The sequence below is a fragment of the Eptesicus fuscus genome, chromosome 12, assembly GCF_027574615.1.
Source record: "Eptesicus fuscus isolate TK198812 chromosome 12, DD_ASM_mEF_20220401, whole genome shotgun sequence".
Classification (NCBI taxonomy): Eukaryota; Metazoa; Chordata; class Mammalia; order Chiroptera; family Vespertilionidae; genus Eptesicus; species Eptesicus fuscus.
Window position 1 is genome coordinate 93215881 of NC_072484.1, and position 14318 is coordinate 93230198.

The following is a 14318-nucleotide window of genomic DNA, read 5'->3' on the forward strand; positions in this document are numbered from 1 at the left end:
AAAGGAAGAAGGAATTCCGCCTCCAAATTGCCCTGGGACTCAAGCGGCAACATTACCTCTTCCCTGTCTCGCCGGCCACAGGCCTGCTCACAGATTTTGGACTTGCCAGCCCCCATGATCATGTGAGCTGATTCCTTAAAATAACTATCTATGTATGCACACACACACACACACTCACATACTCACACACATACACACACATACAAACTCACACATACACACACACACACACATACATACACACACATTCACATACATACACACACACACACTCACACTCATACACACTCACATGCATCCTGCTGGTTCTGTTGTTTAGACTTTTTAAAATATATTTTTATTGATTTCAGAGAGGAAGGGAGAAAGAGAGAAACATCAATGATGAGAGAAAATCACTGACTGGCTGCCTCCTGCACGCCCCCGCACCGGGGATGGAGCAGGCAACCCGGGCATGTGCCCTGACCGGGAATGGAACCACGACCTCCTGGTTCGTAGGTTGAGGCTCAACCACTGAGCCCCGCCGGCCGGGCTGGATCTGTTTTCCTTGAGAAGCTGAAGAAGACGGCTCTGTGGGCTGTTTCTGCCCTGAAGGAAAGTGCATGCCCAGAGAAGAGCACTCAGGCTGATGAGCGGAGCGAGAGGAACCCGGAGCTCAGGGGGCAGCTCTGGCCGTAATAGCGGGTGACACCCACGCTGGCCTCAGGGCTGCAAGGGCTGGCCAGGGAGCTGGGGAGGTGCAGCTGCACTTTAGAGGGAAACCAAGACCCAACCTTCCCGCAGCGGCAGACTGGGCTTAAACTGTGAGTTGCTCAACCTGGCACCTCCCCCTCATCTCAATCCAGCCACCACTGAAGACTGCCAGGCCTCCCCCCTCCACCCCCACGCCCCATCCCCACCCCGGGCCCCAGTGCTGGCAGCCCTGCTCACTCCTGGAAGCGCGACGAGGCTGCACAACTATTTGACGCGTGTTGTTCTGGCCCGGGTCCTTGGTGTCTGCAGTGTTTTCCTTCTCATCTCTCAGTCTCTGCTTTGGGGCATGTTGACTCCCAAAGAGGACTTAAAAGGAACGATAAACGGTCTAAGGTGACAGCTTGCCTGCTGTCCCAGTATCTCCAGCACCAGGCACAGGCCTGGTCCCAGGACAGGCTGAGGGGAACCTGGTAAACCTCCCATGTAACTACGACGTCCTCCCACCATCAGCTGTGTAGGCTCCCAATGCGCCTTCTCTCGCTGAACCTGCCACGCTGCTGGAGCCATTGCACAAATTTGGCTCAGACTTCCCCCTCCCCCGCCCAGGCCTCGGGGTCCTATTTACCTCCCAGGAGTCCTAGCCAGAACCCTTCCCTCCGCCCCATCGCCGTCGGCTGGAGCACCTGGCCTCTTCTCTACACGAGTGCGTCTGACTTGTGGGCTGTGGTGACAGACAGAACGTTACCCTTGGGCTGCAACGTATTTATAGGTTTTCTAAGCAACGGCCTGTTGCCACAACCCTATGGCCACAGCCACCTCCAACGGGTGGGAGAGAAAGGAAGAGGAGAAAAATAAAGAGAAAGGATGCCCAGCGGCGTGGCTCAGTGGGTGAGCATCAACCTATGAACCAGGAGGTCCCGGGTTAAATTCCCAGTCAGGGCACATGCCCGGGTTGTGGGCTCGATCCCCAGTGTGGGGCGTGCAGGAGGCAGCCGATCTATGATTCTCTCTCCTTATTGATGTTTCTATCTCTTTCTCCCTCTTCCTTTTTCTCTGAAATCAATATATACACGTGTGTGTGTGTGTGTGTGTGTGTGTGCGTGTGTGTATGTATATATATCCTACCTAATAAAATGGTAATATGTAAATTACCATCACTCCACTACGCCCAGGATTGGTCCAGAGGGAGGCGCAGGGGGCGGGACCCGGGGTGGCCGGGGTAGCCTATTGGGCCGGCAGGACGCTGAGCTCGCGTCGCCAGCGGCGGTGCGAGCTCAGTGTCTGCGCCATGGCTGTGCTGCGGAACAGAAGGTGCCTCTGGGGCAGCGAGCTCACGTCCTGCCATGGGCCATCAAAAGCGGGGGAGCTGGGTGCCTGTCTGCTCCGGCACCAGGCCTTTCGGAAGCCTCCACTGAGCCGGAGGCTTCTGAAAGGCCTGGTGCACCAGCGGACAGGCACCCAGCTCCACTGCGATCGAAAGCAAAAGCGTGTAGGGGACCCTACACGTGCATGATTCAATCATGCACTGGGCCTCTAGTGTGTGTGTGTGTGTGTGTATGTGTATGTATATGTATATGTATATGTATATATATATATATATGTATATGTATATGTATTTTAAAGGAGAGGAAGGCAGGAATGAGGGGCGGGAAGGAGGGAAAGATGGGAGGACATGGGAGGAGAAAAGGGAAGAGTCACCCCAAATGACCAAGTTGGCCTAGAAAGCCCGGTTGTGTTGTGTGCTTGCCAATAGGAGCTGGACCAGACGCCCCATAATTACAATGATGAACACACACAGACGGCCTCCAACCCGGCCTCAGGCTAACTCACACCTACAAGCAAGTGCGGAGCTGGGAGGGAGTCGAAGTTAAAGGGAGAGAAACAAGGCACTGCACTACGAGAAGTCTGGAGTAAATTACGTTAGAGCAAACCACGAGGGCAGGGCTGCAGTTGGCAGAACAACTTAGGGTTTAAACTCCTTTCCTGGAAGGACTCTAATATCTTTAAAGCAGCAGAGAGCAACGCCCTGGGAGCACGTCCCGGCTGGAACACACTGACCACCCGGCGTGGCATTGGGGTCACGTTGGTTTGGTTCTGAAATTCAATAGGCCCAGCACGCAATTCCGTCTCAAAAGACAATAAATTAGAAGACGGGTCGGACCTGGACGCTCGCTCGGCCACGCTCAGGTCTCAGTGCGTCTGCACTCCAGACACTGGCCTCAGAGCCGCCCTCCAGGAGGGAACTGGGAAAGGTCACAAAGCACCGGCAAAGGTCACAAAGCAAAGGTCACGGAGCGCCGGCCTAAGCACCGAAGGGTCTCGGGCTCAATTCCCGTCAGGGCACCTACCTAGGTTGCGGGTTTGATTCCCTGTCGGGGTGCGAATGGGAGGCGGCCAATCGATGTTTCTCTCTCCCACCAATGTTTCTCTCTCCCTCCCCTTCCTCTCCCAGGGCAGGTCTGGACACACAGCCTTGGGCGGGAGGAGTTGGTGGGTTTGTGGCTGCTGCTTCCTCTCCAGGAATGCCCTGCCCCCTCCCTCCCACCTGGCGGGCTCCTCCACTCCGCCCAGAGGCCACCTTCTCTGCAGCTGCCTGCAAGCAGGCGCCTCCAGGCCCGGGGCCTGACCTCCAGAGGAGGGAGGGCCAGGGCCAGGGCCAGGGCAGCCCTCACATGCGTGTCTGTAAGTCAGGAATTTATTGATGCGGAGATTATAATGTGATTTTGTTAAAAACCTGCTCTTGGAAAATACAGATAAACTCAATATTTTTAAAAGCCATTTTCATTGGTCATTTGTTCATTTAAATGTCGATATAAATTCATAGTCTTGAGTTACTATTTCAAGAACAATAATCACATCAATTTTTAAATTATTTTTAAAATATTTTTTTATTGATTTCAGAGAGGGAGAGAGAGAAACATCATTGATGAGAGAGAATCACTGATCGGCTGCCTCTTGCACACCCCACACTGAGGATCGAGCCCACAACCCGGACCTGTGCCCTGACAGGGAATCGAACCATGACCTCCTGGTTCATAGGTCAACGCTCACCCACTGAGCCACGCTGGTCGGGCAAGTTACTTTTTTTAATCTCAACAGGCTGCCATTGACTTTCCCCCTTTCTCACTGTACTCCTGGGCAAGAGTCTGGCCGTCTCTTCGTTCAATGAGGACGATGCTGACAGGGCCTCGTGGAGACGGCTGACGTGTGAGTATGAAGTTCCTGTTTAATAAACGCGGGCCACACGGCTCTGCCGAAACAGCCTCTGCCTTCCCTTCAGGAGAAGACTTACCGGGGACTGACACCCCTGGGCCATACAGCCTCTGCCTTCCCTTCTCGGAGAAGCCTTACCGCGGACTGACATCTGCCTTCCCTTCGAGGAGAAGACTTACTGGGGACTGACACCCCTGGGCCGTACAGCCTCTGCCTTCCCTTCGAGATGACTTACTGGGGACTGACACCCCTGGGCCGTGGCCACTCACCTTGGCAGATGGGGAACGAGTAAAAACCCAGGCGGCAGGCGGCACACCGGGGGCCCTCGACCCCCGGGCGGCACAGGCACCTCCCGTGCGCGTCACAGATTTCGGGGAGCACTCCTTCGAAGTCACAGTCACAGCCTGGGGAGGAGAAGAGGCTTTGGGGGTCTCCCTCCTCCTTCCCTCTGCCAGCTCCTCCCTCCCTCAGGTTTTGTCGGGAAAACAGATGATGCATTATCCACGGCGTACCGACATCCTTAACCCCAGAGACCACATCTTCAAGGGAAAGAAAACAAATATTCAGGCAAACTCAGAGGTGCACTAAGAAGCATCCGGGGGGGTGGGCATCCATTTGCAAAACATCTTTTACACTCTTTTCATGTCTAATCCTGTGAGGACACCCCCCCCCCGCCCCCGCCAAAATCTGAGCTTTGCACAGTAAAACTTCCATCTAATAGATTCCCATCAGATGGGAAACTGGTGAGGGCTGCGCACAGGCCTTGTCCGGGCCTGGTACACAGTAGGCACCAGTCAGAGTGCGATGAGTGAAGAACACGCTAATCATAGGAATGAAGAACACGCTAAGTATGTGAGGCTGGAGTTCCCAGTAAACACCGTTCCTCGAATTCCATCCGATTGGCATCTACTCGGAGCTTCACAACCGAGACATCAGAATTCGCAGGTCCCCCTCTTCCTCCTGATCTGGCCGGTCTCCCTGGAAACAGTGACTGCCTGCCCTATGGCCAATGAGATGCCTGGCCCGGCAGACACACAGCCAGGATAGCCCCCCCAGGCTGCTCCCCAACCTCAGGGTCTCACCCTCAGTCCTATCCCCACTGACCTCGAAACCTGGGCTCCTAGCAAAGTGACTGGGGACTCGAACCTTTTCGTGGTGTTTGTCCAACCGTGGGGACAGCCAGCTTCGGGCCACGTGGGTGGCTCTGCAGAACCACCTGGGGGTGTCAGTCTCTCACCGTAAGCACCCCCCACCCCATCTCTCTGCAGCTATCAATCTTGCTTTTCACTTCTCTCCCTTTGAACTTGGGAGAAAGAGTGTAATGGAGGCTGGTGTCCCCAGGAGTGGGTGTTTGACCCCCTGCCGTGTCCAACAGCACCCCCAAAAGTGTGTCTATTTACACTGACTTCCTAAAGTCAACCTTAAGTGGATACAACTAAGCAGTTGGACCTGGAGAACCCTAATAGTATTCAAAGTCATGAAATACAGTGAAAACCCGCAAACGCTCTGATCTGACACTGTTCTGTCCTTCTGCTCCAACACTCCTGTGTCTGAGACTGAGCGAGTGGGTTTTCCAGGCCAGCAGTGCCTGTGCTGGCCGCCCACTGGGGCCTCCAGGTAAACCCGCTGGTCACTGGGACCTCCGGGTAAACCCGCTGCTCACTGGGGCCTCTGGGTAAACCCGCTGCCCACTGAGGCCTCCGGGTAAACCCGCTGCTCGCTGGGGCCTCCGGGTAAACCCGCTGCTCGCTGGGGCCTCCGGGTAAACCTGATGCTCGCTGGGACCTCTGGGTAAACCCGCTGCCCACTGGGGCCTCCGGGTAAACCCGCTGCTCACTGGGACCTCCAGGTAAACCCGCTGCTCACTGGGGCCTCCGGGTAAACCCGCTGCTCACTGGGGCCTCCGGGTAAACCCGCTGCTCACTGGGGCCTCCGGGTAAACCCGATGCTCGCTGGGGCCTCCGGGTAAACCCGCTGCTCGCTGGGGCCTCCGGGTAAACCCGCTGCTCACTGGGGCCTCTGGGTAAACCCGCTGCTCACTGGGACCTCTGGGTAAACCCGCTGCTCACTGGGACCTCTGGGTAAACCCGCTGCTCACTGGGGCCTCTGGGTAAACCCGCTGCTCGCTGGGGCCTCCGGGTAAACCCGCTGCCCACTGGGGCCTCCGGGTAAACCCGCTGCTCACTGGGACCTCCAGGTAAACCCGCTGCTCACTGGGACCTCCGGGTAAACCCGCTGCCCACTGGGACCTCCGGGTAAACCCGCTGCTCGCTGGGACCTCCGGGTAAACCCGCTGCCCACTGAGGCCTCCGGGTAAACCCACCCGTGTCAGTAAACAGAGTCCTATGGGAGCACCGCCACATCACGCATCGATGTACTGTCCATCGCTGCTCGTACAACAGCAGAGCTGAGCCCTGCACCGTTGCCTGCACAGCTGGACTATTCCCTATCAGACCCTTTACAGGAAAGCCTGCCAACCGCCGAGTGGGAGCTTTTACTAACGAGAGAAAGAGACAAGTATCAGAATCATCCGGAAACTTGCTCAAACCAACAGCCTGGGCTTCGCCCCTGAAAATCTAGATTAAGATCTGGGTGAGCCCTGGCTGGTTTGGCTCAGTGATTAGAGCGTCAGACCAAAGTGTCTTGGGTTTGATTCCCGGTTGAGGGCACCTATCTCGGTGGCAAGTTTGACCCCAGCCCTGGTAGGGGCACGTGCGGGAGGCAACCAATTGATGTTTCTCTCTCTCTCCCTTTTCCCCCCTCCCTTCTGTCTTTCTCTCCCCCTCCTTCCTTCCTCCCATCCCTCTGTCCCCCTCTTTCCTCCCCTTCTACTCTCTCTAGAAATCAATTTTAAAAAATCCTCCGATGAGGATTGAAAAAAAAAAAAAAGATCAGGGGGACACACAGGGATTTATATCTTGGAAAAGCACGGGCTCTGCAGCTCAGCCCTGTGTGAGAGCCACTGTCAGAGCCATGATTCGTCCGTGGGCCGTAAGGAGTTACATCCTCAGGGCTGGAGGGGGCGGTGCTCCCAGCCCCACATATTCTCGGCTGTGGAGATGTTGAGCTTCTCACGTTCCCTGCCAGGCTGAGCCCCAGACCTGCCTCTTTAAAATGCATGAATAAACAGCATCTGCCCTCACTTCTCAGAGCCATCCAACTGGTCTAGTTAAACGTCTCTCCCGAAAGGCTGCCTTCCAGGCTTCCCTGAGATTTGGTAACAGACTCTGCACTCCCCTTCAAGTTCAATTAAACTTCTTTCCCGAAGTCCCCACCAGCCCGCTCCTCCTCCAGGAGGAAATGGAATTGAACAACAAAGGGGGGCGACAAGCGGGAGACCTAACCATTCCTGAGACCAGAGACGGGAGAGGGGAGATGTGCTGTAATTAAAGCTGAAAGCCAGGCTCATCCCAGGCAATGAACAGCATTCGAGGAAGCACTTGCTCAGACCCACTGTGGGCAGGAGACTGGCGTCGGTCCTGGGGGTTAGAAACCACGTCAGGCAGAGCTGATGTCCCCAATGACGTGTGTCTGACAGAAACATAAGACAACACTCCACATAACACGTGGCACCCCGTATGGTCAGAGGCAGAGGGAGGGCGGAAGCAGGCAACAGCATTGGGCAGTCGACTGGATCACGCTACGCCTGACCCCGGTGAGCCCTGGGTGCTGCCCCAATCCTGGGACACTCCCCACGCCCACCCGCTCCCCACGTGAGAGGACGGCTCCTTCCTCCCTTCTCCCTCCTCAACCCCAAGGCCTCCTCCCACCCTCTCTCTGCCTCGGGCCTGGATTCTTATTTCACAGAAGAAAAGGAACCACCAGGAGAGCTCACCTGGGACCCGCCTCAAGGCACCTGCCACGCCCCCTACTTGGCCAGGAAGTAGAGGAAGAGGAGGGAGCATCGCATTCTTGTGGCCCTTAAGTCGTTACCTTTTATATCTCCAGCTACTGGGTCTTCTGGACTTGGAGCAGAAACAGGGAAAACAGGAATTCCTAGAAAGATATTTATTAAAAAGTACAGAGGAGGATTAGGGAGACAGGGAAGTAGAATATTAAACTGGAAGAAGCCCTAACTTGCTGAAAGGCGGCCGGGGAGACAAAGTAAAGAGGTACTGGATTTAACACGCATCTGGTCATGGAGACCAGGCTGGCCAGGCGTCTGGCGTGTGTGCTAATGAACAGAAGTCGATGGTTTGCGCTCACGTAGCTAAGTCTCGGTCTAAGGAGGGTGGCCTGACATCTTTAACACCTTTATAGTAAAATGGAGACGAGCTTTTCGAAGATGTTTTCTTTCAAGATTTCTCCCCCAAATTTTGTTTATACCATAGTATTACTTCAAGATTCCTTTTTTCACTAAACAGGCAAACATGATTTCTGCTCAGCCTCTACCCACTGAGATTCTAGGTTGCTTAAGTCCTGAGGTGGTCCTGCTGTATTCTGGCCTAAAATTGGTTCCTTTAAACATAAGATAATCATATAGTGTGCTCTTCGGACTAGGATACTCAACAGCACTAGTTTAACAATTACCCTGGCCCAGCCAGTAGCTCAGTGGCCAAGCGTCGACCTATGAACCAGGAGGTTGCGGTTCGATTCCCGGTCAGGGTACATGCCCAGGTTGCGGGCTCGATCCCCAGCAGGGGGCGTGCAGGAGGCAGCTGATTAATTCTCATCATTGATGTTTCTATCTCCCTCTCCCTCTCCCTTATTCTCTGAAATCAATTTTAAAAAATATTTAGATGTCCCCTTAGATCACCGCACGGGGTGAGGGGCCGTGATAATGTGGCCGATCGGACGTGGGAGAGAGGACACACATCCTCCTGGTCCCGGACATGACACGCTGCACGTCTGCAAAGGCCACCTGGAAGCCATGCCGTCTCCTCCTGGTTAACGGAGAACGTCCCACTCGTGGTTACTGTTAAGTTGAAATTGCCAATATTTACCCTTTTGACCTAAGGAGCCAGCAACGTCTACGGAACAACCTAACGCTTTGGAGGTAAATAAGACTACACAACATACGTCTATACATTTTATGTTCCAAACTTCTAGAAACACTTTCAGCCTGGCCGGCATGGCTCAGCATCGACCTATAAACCAGGAGGTCACAGTTCAATTCCCTGGTCAGGGCACGTGCCTGGGTTTGCAGGCTCGATCCCCAACAGGGGGCGTGCAGGAGGCAGCCGATCAACGATTTTCTCTCATCATGGATGTTCCTCTCTCTCTCCCTCTCCCTTCCTCTCTGAAATCAATTTTAAAAAAATTTAGAACCACTTTCACATAAATACAACCCACCCAGCCCCGTTCCTGTGCCCCCTCCCTCCCTCACCCACCCACCGTGCCCTCGGGCATGAATGACACGCCCAGCCTGTGTGTGTGCGTGTGTGGGGGGCTGCTCGCACAGGTACTCACTGGAGCAGAGCGGGAAGTTATGGTAGCCAGGGGCGCACTCCTCACAGTGGTCGCCGTGGAAGTTGGGGTGGCAGGCACAGCGGCCCGAGCCCGGCTCACAGCCGTCCGCGTGCTCAGGGCTGCAGCTGCAAGCTGAAGGCAACCAGTTCCGAGAGTCAGTACTTCGCGCACTTAACACGGCAAATGCACCCGATACTTCTCAGCCACGTTCCTGCTCTGTCGTGGGTGCGGCCATCCTCGAGAGGGTCCATCCTTTCCACCACATGCGTGGCTCCCACTGACGGAGCCCGAGGGCCTTCAGAGATGAGCCTTAAGGAGCACCACACTGGGATGCTCTCGAGATGCAGGGCCACACGGAGCCCTGCCCAGCTCCCTGCGGGAGAGGGAAGCCGGCACCCTCCACCATCGGAGGGGCTGGGGGGCTGCGGGGCTGGGGGGCAAGGGAGGCTGGGGGGCAAGGGAGGCTGGGGAGCTGGGGATGCTGGGGGGCTTGGGGCTGGAGCTCCCGGCAGGTCTGCTGGGCACAGCCTCTCCGGGCCATGAGCCAGCTGTGAATGTCCATGCGTGGTCATTCTATACGGGTGTGGTGGGGACACATGTGTGGGATGCCTGGATGTGGATATGTCGTCTGTGGGCAGCACAGAAAGATTGTGCCCATAACCCAAGTGGTAGATGCTCACAACGACGGGGTGAGCATTTCAGAGGGACCCCTGGTGCCTTCCCTTGGGAGTGTCCCTTGACCCGCAGGTCCTCACCATCGACACAAAACCTTGTCATCGCTCTGCTAAGTACACGTCCCACGAGCATCAAGCACCCTCCCGCCCCACAGCCTGGCCCCTCCGGGAGGCCTTTGCTGAGTCTGTTTAGGATGTACGTGCCTGCGGACCCTTTCGCTAAGCCTGACATCTGCAGGAGCCACTTCAGTGACAAAGAAACTAGGGAAGTGATAGAAAGGTGAGTTCCTGCCCTAGTCGGTTTGGCTCAGTGGATAGAGCCTCAGCCTGTAGACTGAAGGGTCCCGAGTTCGATTCTGGTCAAGGGCATGTACCTCGGTTGCAGATTCCCCGGCCCTGGTTGGGGTGTGTGCAGGAGACAACCAATCGACGTGTCTCTCTCTCACATTGATGTTTCTCTGTCTCTCCCTCTCCCTTCCACTTCTCTAAAAGTCAATGGAAAACTATCCTCGGCTGAGGATTAACAAAAAAAAGAAAGAAGAGAAAATTGAGGTCCCTGACAGGGCGTGACTGCATCCAGGATGCCTGTGTCCCTTTGCCGATGTCCATTGGGCACAGGAAATGATGGACACGTTGCTTCGTGGGGTGGTGTGGAAGGGGAGGGAAGCAGGGTCACACCTGGCCACGTAAGACTGTCCTGGAGCCACAGCTCAGAGCTCACAGGCACTTGGGACTTTGATGCCTTCAAATCTGAACGACGTGAAGGAGGAACAACCTCGGGACGGGAGTCGTCTTCCGCCCCCGGCAGCCCGAGAAGAGGAACCGATGGGCACACAGGACGGTCTGCACTCGGACCCTGACGGACGGTCCACGGGGGGGACGGGGGGGCGGTGAGCAGAGGCATCTTTCTGGCCGTGGAGCTAGGCGATCCGGGGACGCCAGACAGGTGCGAACTGCTTCCTGGACCACCAGGTACTGGCTTTGCCACCTGGGCCAAAATATGCAGCCCTTTGGTTTCCCCAGATCTCAACACGAGAATCAGCCTACAATGCCCGAAACTTATAAATAAGACACACGTGAGAGTATTTAGGCAACGCCTTGCATAGAGCAAATGCCTGATAAATCATAGCTCTTTTAAATATTAGGACTATTACTAAATTCTTGTAAAATTTTTACTATGTTGTCTGGATGCTGCTTCTGAAAAAAATTTAAAACTATTGGACGTCATAGAAACATGTCAAGGCCGGCAGGCGTGGCTCAGTGGTTGAGTGTCGACCTATGAACCAGGAGGTCATGGTTCGATTCCTAGTCAGGGCACAGGCCCGGGTTGTGGGCTCCATCCCCAGTGGGGGGTGTGCAGGAGGCAGCCAATCAGAGAATCTCTCTCATCACTGATGTTTCTCTCTCTCTCCCTTTCCCTCTGAAATCAATAAAAACACATTTAAAAAGAGAAACGTGTCCAAACAAGAGGAAATGGAGGAGCTGACACTGGCTGCAGGCCCCGTATGCGATGGCCCAATGGTTAGTGTTTCCCCAGGAGCTGTTGGGGGCGTTTCGCCTAGTCTTAGGGACTGTATTATCATTTGTTTTTATGTATAGGAAACCTGAGGCTCAGAGAGGGTATGTAACTGCCTACGGTCACACGGGAAGGAGGGAGCCAACAATATGAAGAAAGAGGGGAAGGAGGGCCCGCGTGGCTGATGAGAACGGAGCTGTGGCCTCCCGGAGCAGCACACACGCCTGAGATGCACCAGGTTGAAATGCAACTTACGGATGCAGCCGTGGGGGGCCTCCACCGGCACGCCGTGAGGGCGGTAATAGCCCTTCGCACACTGCTCACAGTTTATGCCGGCCGTGTTGTGCTGGGGAGAAACAGAGATTCAGAGGCAGGGCCCTGAGGAAGTCCGATTTCACACTGTTCCTCCCCAGGAATAACTCTGCCGTGTGCACTTGCAATTTCAAAGTCACGCACATAAAAACACACAACAGCCCTAACCGGTTTGGCTCAGTGGATAGAGCATTGGCCTTCGGACTCAGGGGTCCCAGGTTCGATTCTGGTCAAGGGCATGTACCTTGGTTGCGGGCACATACCCAGTAGAGAATGTGCAGGAGGCAGCTGATCAATGTTTCTAACTTTCTATCCCTCTCCCTTTCTCTCTGTAAAAAGTTAATAATAAAATATATTTTTTTAAAAAGGGGTTGATCTTGGCCTTGAGTCTCCAAGATTTACCGAGGACGCTGGCCCACACGTGGCTGTGGATTTTTCCCCCACTGGAGAGGAAATGAGAGTAAGATCCACGAACTGGACAACCCGGGTTTCCCCGTCACAGGGACTTGCTAAGGAACCACCTCACGTGGGAGTGAGAGAGGCCACAATTCCAACTTTATCAGAAGAAGTGATGGACAGTAGTGAAGCCAAGGTTGAGCGTTGACCTATGAACCAAGAGGTCACGGTCCAATTCCCAGTCACGTGTGTTTGTATCTCCTCTGTGTTGGGGAGAAAGCGCACACACTCATCCTCTCCTCTCGCCGTCCTAATGTTACCTGTGCTTTAGGCGTGGAACCACTTCCCAAACATGTCTGTTCCGCGAATGGAAACTGTAGGCAGGAGTCTCCTACACAGAACTCATTTTAAAGGATAACACGAGGCTGCCTTTTCTATCCCGTGATTAATCCTTTTAATTGCCACAGAATCAAATTACGCAACTTGCATCACCGGTTTCCAGCACCACACACCACGGGCCCAGCTCGGCTCTGCCTCGCCTGCTCTCTGACGTGGAAACAACTGGGGGGCGCTGTTCTTTCAGCGAGAGGCAGGCCACTGGGCGTGAACAAGAACAACCATCACACTCGTGGGCCCACAAGGAGGCCGCGTGGAACCCGGAGGGAAACAAAGGCCTTTCCGTGTCCTCTCCCCGTCGCAGACGATTTTATCAGCTCCAGGCTTTCCTGGATCACCACTCCTTGTCCTGCGGGCGAAAATCTGAATTCACTTGAACACTGAGGTCTAACACCACACTGGCCACTCTCTGGCCTCACATTTACATGCGCACACATTGGAGCAAACAAGAAACAGCCGTGGCCACCCCCTTCCCAAGGCCAGTTCGCCCCTCGCCTCTGTGACGGAGAACAGACCCAGGACGTGGGCCCCTGGGCTCCCCAGTGCTTCCCGTCGGAGAGGAGAGGAGGAACCGTCCCCTGAAGTGTGCAGCCGGGCTCCGCCTTCTCCCACAAAGCTCGGGCGATGAAACGCCGGCCACAGAGAAGGTACAGTTTTAAGACACAAAAAACAGCGACAAACAACCTAAAGAAAACAACACATCGCCAGCAGACGGGTGACGCCTGCAGTCTGCCTTCAGGTCGCAGGTGCTGTAGGGGACCCACACCGCACCCAGAGCGTGACGACACACCCTTGACCTCTGGACACCCAAGGTCACGGCTGGACCAAGGCCGGAGGGAGACATAGATCGCAGCTCCCTGATTTCTATAGGGAAGCACTGAAGAAGCGGCCTCACTGGGGAGTGGGCACTGGAATTTGCATTTGCCTGATGCTTAACACGATGAGAACACGCAGCCTTCAAGCTAAGGAGCGGGCTGGGCACGGAGGGAATCCGTGCGGGAGTGAGCCAACTCACACTCACCCCTCCTCTGGCACCTCCCGGAGAAGCAGGAACGCTCACCCAGAAACCCGGCCCTGCTCCGACCATCCTCCGATCTAATACCCTAAGCAAACCTTTCCCGAGGTCTCTCCATCTTCAGGTAAAACCACCTCCCTGTCGCTCAGTCCCTGACTGACCCACACATGCTGCCGACTTCCACTCCTGAGAACTTCAAGCACATGGCGACCCTGGCTGGCCCACTGCTGGCCACACTCCCCTGCAAAGCCTGACTTCCCTTCCTAGGGCCACGACCTGGCCTCTGACCTCTGACCTGTCCACCCTGCTCATCCCCTCTGGCCACAGGGGCACTTGCTCCCCTGGCCCTGCCGTCCCTTCCGCCTGGAACTCTCCCCCAGAAGATGCCTGGCTCGTTCTCTCGCTCTTTCAGGTCTTTCCTCAAATGCCACGCCCCAGGGACCCGGCCACCCTATTTAAAGTGTCGCATACCTGCCTGGCGGCCGGCGTGGCTCAGTGGTTGAGCATTGACCTATGAACCAAGAGGTCACGGTCCAATTCCCAGTCAGGGCACATGCCTGGGTTGCAGGCTCGATCCCCAGTGTGGGGCGTGCGAGAGGCAACCGATCAATGATTCCCTCTCATCATAGATGTTTCAATCTCTCTCTTTCCCTCTCCCTCTTCCTTTCTCTATGAAATCAATAAAAATATATTTTAA

At 55.1% G+C, this 14318-nt stretch overlaps 1 protein-coding gene across 5 annotated transcripts in view; it reads right to left on the bottom strand.

The window, feature by feature from the left end:
• The window catches only part of LAMA3 (laminin subunit alpha 3), a 156303-nt gene that overhangs the window by 109714 nt on the left and 32271 nt on the right, over positions 1 to 14318 (bottom strand). For 4 of the 5 annotated variants that reach the window (XM_054723727.1, XM_054723728.1, XM_054723726.1 and 1 more), the window contains exons 9-12: positions 11758 to 11848; positions 9313 to 9444; positions 7837 to 7899; positions 4173 to 4307 (exon numbers count right to left, since the gene is read on the bottom strand). In XM_054723727.1, the coding sequence (XP_054579702.1) occupies positions 4173 to 4307; positions 7837 to 7899; positions 9313 to 9444; positions 11758 to 11848 (421 nt within the window). Of the gene's footprint in view, positions 1 to 4172; positions 4308 to 6323; positions 6330 to 7836; positions 7900 to 9312; positions 9445 to 11757; positions 11849 to 14318 lie in introns of all 5 variants that reach the window. The other variant, XM_054723725.1, reaches the window with a different exon arrangement.